The sequence below is a fragment of the Sinocyclocheilus grahami genome, unplaced genomic scaffold (assembly GCF_001515645.1).
Source record: "Sinocyclocheilus grahami isolate Dianchi unplaced genomic scaffold, SAMN03320097.WGS_v1.1 scaffold222.1, whole genome shotgun sequence".
NCBI classification, from domain to species: Eukaryota; Metazoa; Chordata; class Actinopteri; order Cypriniformes; family Cyprinidae; genus Sinocyclocheilus; species Sinocyclocheilus grahami.
In genome coordinates, this window is record NW_015505401.1 from 3,569,605 (window position 1) to 3,579,654 (window position 10,050).

General features: G+C 38.4%; 2 protein-coding genes across 3 annotated transcripts in view; both read left to right on the forward strand.

Moving 5' to 3' along the window:
* The window catches only part of LOC107596697 (carboxypeptidase Q), an 82,571-nt gene extending 80,029 nt beyond the window's left edge, over positions 1-2,542 (forward strand). Inside the window, exon 9 of the transcript XR_001610394.1 lies at positions 2,510-2,542. The gene's annotated coding sequence lies outside the window, so the exon portion shown is untranslated. The remainder of the gene's footprint in view (positions 1-2,509) is intronic.
* LOC107596698 (angiopoietin-1-like) overlaps positions 2,443-10,050 on the forward strand; it is a 10,457-nt gene continuing 2,849 nt past the window's right edge. Inside the window, exons 1-7 of one of the 2 annotated variants that reach the window (XM_016287496.1) lie at positions 2,443-2,565; positions 2,681-2,836; positions 3,030-3,151; positions 3,270-3,505; positions 4,105-4,229; positions 5,041-5,142; positions 7,968-8,134. In XM_016287496.1, the coding sequence (XP_016142982.1) occupies positions 2,554-2,565; positions 2,681-2,836; positions 3,030-3,151; positions 3,270-3,505; positions 4,105-4,229; positions 5,041-5,142; positions 7,968-8,134 (920 nt within the window). In that variant the 5' untranslated portion in view covers positions 2,443-2,553. Of the gene's footprint in view, positions 2,837-3,029; positions 3,152-3,269; positions 3,506-4,104; positions 4,230-5,040; positions 5,143-7,967; positions 8,135-10,050 lie in introns of both variants that reach the window. The other variant, XM_016287495.1, reaches the window with a different exon arrangement.

A 10,050-nucleotide genomic window follows, 5' to 3' on the forward strand; every position in this document is an offset into this window, starting at 1 on the left:
CCCCTTGAATCCCCCCAACCCCCCCCCCCCCTTACGGTGCCCCTGGTTGTAGGGCATCTGTTGACCAATGAGAATGTGCTTCCCATTGCCATATGCACAACTGGAGTGCTGTATTCCCTCTTGATTTCAAACTGACATGGCTCTTTCCACACCTTCAAAATGTATTTTAGGTAGTCCTATCGGTCAAGCGCTTTGTCAGAGCTGAGTGAGAAGTGAGTGGGCGCCCCAATGAGGCAGGGTTGTGTGCTTCTGGGCCGATGGGGGAGATTTGATCTGTCCCTAAGAAAACACCCTCTGTCACCATTTCAAATTCCAGTGAGCCAAACCAGCCAGTAGTGAGGATATGTGGGCTTTCAACCATCCCTTAGGGACAATGTTCTACGTGAAATCAGAGGACTGAAGATTGAAACACTGCAGCAAATATCCAGTTTTATAACAAATATGGAAATATGTCCCTTCAGACTAATGACTGGTGATTAATGGAAAAAAGGAAATAAACTTTAATACTTCCATTGTATGCCAACATGTGCATGTATTTTGGTCGGAAACAAATCCACTTGATGTTCCATTATATGAATCTCTTAAGACTCTTCGATCAATGTACTTCACTGCGTTTTTTAAAAACTGATTTGTACACCATTTGAATTATTTATTTTAAATACTTTTCAAATGACCTTTATTTATATATTTTAGTGTTTTAACTATTCAGACTTTTAATCTTAGTCTATAAAAATTCTTAATAAAACTATTAATTATGTTTAATAATCTAAACCATTTAAATATATATTTTGTAAATATATAATATATTGTAAAATGTAAAAAATTAAACAATCAAACAAACAAACAAACCAAAAAAGTGATGATGTCATTTCTACCAAACCATTTTTTCTCCATTTAACATAAAAACCAAAACAAGTAGTGGTTTTTTATGCTTTTGTCTAAGGAGACAACAGCATCACTGAGCAGCATGCTTAAGATGAAATATAAGACTTAAATATTACTTGTGAGCAGAAACTTTTTGTATTGTGCTTCATTCAGAATCAAACTATTTTCAAATTAATAGTAAAATTGTATTTAATTGTGCATATTTAGGACACATTAAATGCTAAATATGAATTAGCCTTTAACAAAAAAGTTGGCCATTTTATTGTTATATTGTACTATATGTAAAAAAATGTCATTTCCATCAGCATCACCATCCCTAAACATAATTTAAGATAATTTACCTCAGATAATACACTAATGCTTCTGAGTCTGTATTATCTTGACCTATTGAAAAGTATTTTTGTCTACACCGTCTGTAAATCACAGCCTGTTCTCTTACCACTGAAAGAAGATTGTGACTTGTTTAATCCCTACCTGTGGCTGTTTGGTCCAGCTAGCACAGTCTTACTAGGATGCAGGACACTAGATAAACACATCCTGTTTCAACACTTCATCTGAGTGTTATACACTCCAGGCCCAGAGGACATACAGCTATCACTTCAATGCAGCGAGTATTTATACATCTTGGACTCCATCTCACTGAGAGCAGCTGAAAATATCTCTTCCTGTAAACACTGTACAAAGTGCTGATAAGCAACCCAGAGAATGTGCCAGTCCTGAAGCGGTGCTCTGTGGGATGTGTTCAAATAATCTTTGTTGTGATACTGTAGAGTAAGCAGAAGTGTCATAATATCATTACATTTGTTGATATGTTAAATTTATAACTGGTGCTTTGCTTGGATAAAATATTATATAGTGGTATTTGTTTCTGCTACAACCATTACTGGCAGGTGCACAAAATCAAGCAAACAGCAGTGAAATTTACATGACATTTTTAGTAGACTGGAGTGTAGCCTTCCTATCCCTATATGACAGTGTTCATGTACACAAAGCAAGGTTCATGTTAGGATAGGACAATATTTGGCCGAGATACAACTATTTGAAAATCTGGAATCTGAGGGTGCAAAAAAAATAAATCAAATTATTGAGAAAATCGCCTTTAAAGTTGTCCAAATGAAGTTGTTAGCAATGCATATTACTAGTCAAAAATTAAGTTTTCATATATTCACAGTAGGAAATTTACAAAATATCTTCATGGAACATGATATTTACTTAATATCCTAATGATTTTTGGCATAAAAGAAACATTTATAATTTTTATCCATACAATGTATTTGTTGGCTATTGCTACAAATATACCTGTGCTACTTATGACTGGTTTTGTGACCCAGGGTCACATATGGATTTTTACAGGTGTTTTGTGTTTTGTCTCGCAGCTGTTTTGTTATTTTAACTAGTTTATAGGAAATAATCCTCGTTCAATGGAGTTTTTATACCCATTTCATCTAAAAAATAAAGTAGTGGTCCTCATATTTAAAAGCATTTCACAAAAAGACATTACTAATGATACTTTGGGTGTTTGAGGAATTACGGTTAAGATTCCTCATTGTTTTTCTCTCTTTGGTTCCCACACTTTAATATGAGAAAATTTACAATAAAATATAATAAATATTGTCTCATTCAGGGTGTATGTAGCTGCTCAAGACCAGACTGATTCAATCCTGCACAATGCCCCAAAAAGTACAGCTGCAAGTATTTCAAAATAATGTACAGTATGTGACTATGGATAAAGACCATAATGAATAATGTTATGCTCCCAGTCACTCTTTCTCTCTGCCTGTGTGTTTGCATACAGATTGAGGTCTTTGTAAAAGAGAGTCTGACAGAAGACACAACACACCTGCGGAATAATGCTTTACATAGTGAAATGACAGCCATGCTGGATCTTGGCACCAAACTGCATTCCCAGTCCACCCAACACATCAGGAGACTAACAGACATGGAGACACAGGTGTGAATTCATATCCAAAATGTCCAAAGGCCTTCATCATAGCATGCTAATATTGGCCAAGTATTCTTGGAAAATCATGAATTTACTTAATAAGAAACACCCTTTTGCAGTGTGTTGATGGCTACAGAGACTTATGAAGCTGAAAGGTATGATAATATGACAATAACACAACTAGTATGTCATTATATAACAGGTTTTGAATCAGACTTCAAGACTGGAGATTCAGTCATTGGAAAACTCCTTGTCCTCCATCAAACTTGAGAACAAACTGCTCCGGCAAACCAGTGAGATCAACCAACTTCGGGACAAAACAGAGTAGAGTGTCTTTCAATGACACTTTTTTGGCACTGTCCTTGACACAGCTTTCACTTACACTTTTTTTTTGTTCTTGTTGTTTTCTGATAATTCTTGTCCAATTCATGTCTGTGTTCAGCGCCCTAGAGCAGCGTATGCATAACATGGAGGCACGCCATCGTGCAGAGCTGGGTTGGATAAAGAGTGAGCGGACAAAGCTCCAGAGACTCCTGGTATCCCAGAGTTCTTCAATACAGAGCCTGGAACATAATCTAGAGCAGGTCATCACCAACAACAGTGCCCTCTACCGTGAGCAACTACAACTGCATAGTACCATCAATAATCTGCTTAAAATGTGCCCCAAGAACAAAGGTAAACAAATTGTAGATGAAGTTATATATGCACATGACAGGGAAAAAATACAAGATGTCATGGATAATCAATTTAGAATTTGTTCCCACAACGTATTAATTAATTCCCTCATTTGTGAGGGAACATTATATTACACTGCACTGACAGTTTTATCAAGTCCCATGATTAATTTCTTAAAATCTCTCTGCTTTACATCATTTAGAATTCAAATGTGACTGGCTCACATCAGGGGTGCTGCAGACCATAAATATCCCATTTTGCTGCCAAGTTTTACTTGGATCTGAAACATTGTGTGAAATGTCACAGAGCCTCACACTTCCCACGTCCCACTTCAACCTCCATATACTGATACAGTATATGAGGCTGAGCACTTAGAGCAAGTCACGTTATAGAGATGGATTCATTCACTTAAGCTTTTTAGAATTCAGTTGGTAGCCCAAACACTGTGATTGGAGCAAAGGTCTAATTTTTACATCCACAAAGCTGTTACAATAAGTATTTGGGGTTAGAATTACTCACAATAGCTTACAAACCATTATGTTTTTTCTTTCAGTATAAGCAAACACTGAATGCAGTCTTTACTTTTTATATCCATGCTTGTTGTCCAAAAGTTTTCAAACAAATGGATGAACAGAAAAAATACAGAGACTGTGCGGAACTCTTCCGGGCTGGATTTAACAGGAGTGGAATTTACACTATCTACATTAACATGCAAGACATGCATAAGGTCAGTCTAAACGAGATCTGATAACACAGCTACAGGAGTCAGGTGGTGGATGTTTCCCCATGCATAACATTTCTTTCCTTCTAAAGTGAAGTGGGTAATTTTTTTGTTTTAAAATACTTCCTCCTTCCGTAATGTGATGAGACAACTATAAAAAAGCATTTTGTTGTTGACTTTTACTTCAGAATCCAACTACTATACTATATATACTATGATGGCAATTATAATTGGCGAATTTGTATGATCACATACATATGTTTTGGTATGATCTGCTGATTATTGAAGATCATTAATATACAGGAACATCAGTGACTCTTGAGTTTAATATTATTTTCAATATGTATAGCATAGATTTAGAATAAAGCATGGGCAACATACTGAATAACGTCATAACAATAAACAAATCCCGAAATGTTATGTTTGCTTTTTCTGGAGTAATCAGCCAAAAGTATATTGGCTACCTCGGGAAAAGCAAGAGCTGGAAATAATCTTGGCTGAACTCTCAGAGTAACAGCTGGGTGAATGCCGCACTCCAGAACTTTGAAGTAGTCATTTCAATTTGCAGTAATTCAACAACTTTAAATGTACTTCCTGATAAAGTAAATCATCAGAAATCATAAGAGTAACTCTTTTTTTTTGCTTACATTGTAAGTGCACAAACGATAATTTTCCACTCAAGTACAATTGTCCTTAAAACCAACACTATATGCTCAGCTTTTTAAGAACTGTTCTAAATTATGAATAAAACCCTTGAATTTAAGGAGCATAAATGCCATAAGCCTTTGTCTTATCCTGTTGTATCTCCTCCCACTAGGTTTATTGCAACATGGAAAGTGCTGGTGGGGGCTGGACCATCATACAGTTGAGGAAAGATGGAACATTAGACTTCCACAGAACCTGGAAGGAGTATAAGATGGTAAGTCTTATGGAGTGAAACAAATAAGATAATAAATGTCATTGGACCCCAGCTAGGTTTATTAATCTTCTGACTGAAATCTAGTTTGAGTGACGAATGGAGCTCAAGCGTATTTCAGGCAGACCATGGTGTGCCTGCAGCATCAGCTGACGCTCAGCTGATCGTAACTCCTCCCACTACAATTAATAAGATATATAAGCTCATCCGTACTCACACTTGCCATAGTCTGTCGCACAGAGTCTTACCCTCCTCCATCCCCAACTCCTCCTAATGCAAATACATGATCACTAACTGCTTACCCACAGAGATATATCATCTATCCAGTTCATTGCTAAATTTGTCTCAGTGAGGTTTGAGGTTTCGGAGCGAAGCCTGTCGCCAAATATAAAGTTCAGGACCTCTACAATAATCTTAGGGTGTATTCACACCTGTCTTGTTTGGTTCGATTGAATCAAACTCAAGTTCGTTTCCCCCCTTGGTGTGGATCTTTTGGCCAGGTGTGAATACAGCAGTCGCACTCGGGTGCGCACCAAACAACTGTACCGAGACCCAGCTGTAGAGGTGGTTTCGGTCAAGGGCGTGTCTACGTGGTGGCCAGGGGTGGCACCGGCCCTCCTGAAATTTGACTGGCCACCCCAGGTGCCCCCTCTACCAGATGTCTTGCGATAGGCTTGTTTTTAGTAAATTTCTAACTGCATCTGGCAGTGGCGGATCCTGGCATGTGTAGGCAGCTGCCTAGGGCCGCTTTCTTCTCTTCTTTATACTTAATTTAGGCGGTTTCTATAGTGTGATCTAAATGACAATGTCGAGAGCGCATAATGTAACGCGATCCATGTGCGCGAGGACAAATCTCTCCACTCCCAAGCGGATTTCCTTCACTCACACAAAACTGGACGTGTGCTTTTAAATATTGTTCTTTTGTGAATTGGCTCTGCTCTCGCTCAGATATTGCGTGTACACGCTCAAACGTTGTCTTCGCATCATTGAAGACGACACGCTTTTTTTCTAATTCAGGTGAGGAGTAGGGTTATCTCATTAAATGGAAGCAAGCTGATTATAGTCAGCCTTCTCCAGTAAATGAATAAAATTTATTGTACTGACGTCATTCCCGAAACTTTGCAAAGTGTGTGTGGCCGAAAAACAAAGTTCTAGGCTACATTTTAAATGGTGCCATTTTTTTAACCACTAAAAACTGTCACTCTTAGTTCATCGTGATCTCACAAAGTTCTGTTATGACGAATGAATCTCACACTGCATCATGTACAAAGGATATTGAAAGGACAACTCACTGGTTTGGTTTGTACTTAGTGCTGAATGAGGCCTGGCATAACTCCCAGAAGTGACTGGCCTGGCACACGGAAAGAGGCACATAGCAGCTGCCATCTTGATTTGGTTCATCTAGAGGACATGATTTGCCTGAAGTATGGACAAGCCAGCTCTCACTATTCTGATCTTGTTATGGGTAATATCTCCACGATACAGTGCAGCTGTCCCAAAACAAATCCTATTAAGTATTTATGAAAAAAAAAAAAAAAGTTATGGAGACTTTTGTCAAACACCAACTACATTTATTTATTTTTATTTATTTTATTCTAAGAATTACATTGGGGAAAAAAATTGTCCATCACATGACATGTTAGTGAGAGAGAGGGAAAAGCTTCTCTGTCCTGGTTCCTCGCCTCCCAATCTGCCTGTCCCCCTCGGAATCCTCAGTTCTCGGCCGGAGGACCGGAGTGCCGACCCAGATAAGACTGTGTTTTCGCTTCCCTTACTGCCTATGTTGAACTCTTTTCCGTTGGAAGCCTCTCCTAAGTTCCTGTTATTAAACTCTCTGACTTACGTTACCCCTGCCTGTCTGCCTCTTTGTCCCGGTTGTGACAGCTGAGTAGTGAAATAGAAGATTTTTATTAATTTCTCCCCTCATTTTAGTTAAATCTTGGCCACAGTTGAACTAAATTAAAATGAGTGAACAAATTAATAAAATGGATATTGTTGGACAGGTAGCATTGTACTCGCCTGCAATGTTTGGACTCGTAGCTTTTTATAACATATCTGTTGTAAACCTTGCCTGGTCTTCTAAATATGATTTCGATTGTCCCTAGTTTTCTGGTTAAATTTTCAAGTAAATTATTGTTTTAAATTCTCACACTAGGCACTTGATTGAAGGTTGAACTAGGCAATGTAACAAATAGCTTCCTAATGAAAATGTAAAAATTCAGGATTTTGTGTGCATTAGATTTAGGAAAATATGGTAACACTTTATGATGATAATCCACTTTAGACAGGTCCCACTTTATATTAAGTGGCCCTAATACCTGTGTACTTACATAGTAACTAGATGTGTGCGTAGTATACAACCACAGTGTAAGTACCCATTGGTACATAATATCTAGAGCTGTAATATTTGGTTTGTGTAAGTACAAATGTGTAACAGGACATATATAACTACATTTTGTAACAACAATATGAATAAGAGTAATTGGAACAATTTGATCCAGGGGGTGCCGATGGGTAGGTTTAGGGGTGGAAATGGGATCCAGGGGGTGGAAATGGGTAGGTTTAGGGATATGTAAAGTGGGAGGAGTTGGATCTCAAGTTGGTGCACCACTGTAATACCAGTGTACTTACATGGTAACTCCTCAGGAACTGTCCACTTAATATAAAGTGTAACATTCTGGACACCAACCACAATTTATATGTAAAGCCTAACTTACTGGCCCCTGCTGTGTAACATCAGAGTAAATACATGGTAAATCCATTTGGAACAAAGGAATTGTTTACTTAATATAAAGTGTAACACAAATGTGTGTGTTTGTGTATTTCAGGGCTTTGGGAGTCTGACTGAAGAACACTGGTTGGGAAATGAGCTGGTGTACAAATTGACCAATCAGAGGCAGTGCACTCTTAGACTGGAGCTGACGGACTGGGATGGCAAACTGGCCTTCTCCCAATATGAAAAGTTTTACCTTGGTAGTGAGAAACAAAACTACAGGTAGAGAGTTGGGTAAATTTACTAAAATTTAAACTCATTGCTCTTTCAACCCAGCATTGTTTGATGACATATTTGTTGTAAAAACCTTTAAAACATTGCACTGCTTTTCTGTGCTGCTTGACTAAACTCTTCATACCCTCTGTTACCATACATACGGAGACATCAAAACAAACGCATTCAATTTGGCTTCAGTGCTTTTATTCATTATCAAAATGTTTGTTTCATGACACCCAGTTGTTTCACAGGAAGCAATTCAGCAAAATACCCAAATTGCACCTAGGTGTGTCAATAGCTGTGTCTCATTTAGAAGGCTGCACCCTCCGGAGGTCGAATCCTCTGGAGGTCGCATCCTCTGTAGGATGCATATACGAAGTGTCCTCAACCTAGAATTAAACGAGACGGCCTTCGTAGTACGGGCGGAAAAGGAAACTAGAAGTATCACGTTGCTATGCCAACACATTTAGAGCATCGCTGCGCTCTCACACTACTTAAATGAAGGAAAATTATTTCTAAATTTGGAAAGTAATTAAAAAAAAATGGTTTTACTTGTTTTATTTTGTTCAATGTTTGAGGAGCTGCAGCATACATACAGCAGGCATCTATTAGAGAAAAAAGGAGGAGGTTATTAAAAACAAAGTTTATCCGTTTTGACCGAGGCGAATTAAGGTAAGTTGTAAACACCACATCTGCGCTTGTGTGTACGTTACGTCTGCCGCAAAGAATTGTGGGTTATCTGTAGCAGCGAAGGATACACCTCATGCATCCTCCGAATTCCTGTGAAAGAAGGTCGCATTCGAAGGTCGCATTCGGAGTGTCCTACTTGCTTTTCTGAAATGAGACAGCCTCGATGACGTATGCAGACTTCGAATGCGACCTCCGGAGGACGCAGCCTTCTAAATGAGACACAGCTAATAATGCAGATTATACAGTTAGTGATAGTTTTAGAGCAGAGGTGTCAAACTCAGTTTCTGGAGGGTCGTAGCCCTGCAGAGTTTAGTTCCTACCCTGCTTCAACACACAAACCATTTAATTTTTTAAATAAGTCTGAAGGACTTATTTTAGCTGGATCAGGTGTGTTTAATTAGGGTGGAAGCTAAACTCTGCAGGGCTGTGGCCCTTCCGGAACTGAGTTTGACACCTGTGTTTTAGAGCATACTATACTATAGTGCTTTCAGTATGCTCTTAACCCTCTGTCATGTTTTTCTTGATGACCACGAAAATAACTAAATATAATCTGTCATTTTTGATCATACAGATAAGAATAAGGTATAGTTTGAAACTGTAAAGGGTCTACTTTTACTTGTGTATAGTCATAATAACGACAAAATGTGATTTTGTAAAATAAAGAAAACAAAACATGGTGCGCTCTCCGCCATCTCAGTCTCTGTAAGCTTTCTAAATAAAACAACCTGAATCTCAGTGAATACTTGCCTCACAGACATGATAAATATATGTATAGAAAGCTTGAAATGGCTACATTTAAAGGGGTCATATGATGCCATTTCAATTTTTCCTTTCTCTTTGGAGTGTTACAAGCTCTTCGTGCATAAAGAAGATCTGTAAAGTTGCAAAGACTAAAGTCTCAAATCCAAAGAGATATTCTTTATAAAAGTTCAGAGTCAGCCACACCTACCTAAAACGCCTCGTTCTAACACGCCCCCACATATCTACCTCACTATGTGGGAAGATTTGCATAACGCCGCCCAAATGTTCACACAAAGAAAGAAGGTGTAACTTTTATTCTCACTGTAGTATTGGTTACGCTGCAGCCATGTCGTGAAGACACTGTGTGCTTCATTGTGAAAGCGAAACTACTTTGTTTGGTCTTCCAAAAGAGGACGATATCTGCTTCGTCACGCCTAGAGCTGATCTGTGCTGGTCGCTGAGGGAATACATCAACTTTCACCGTGGACAAA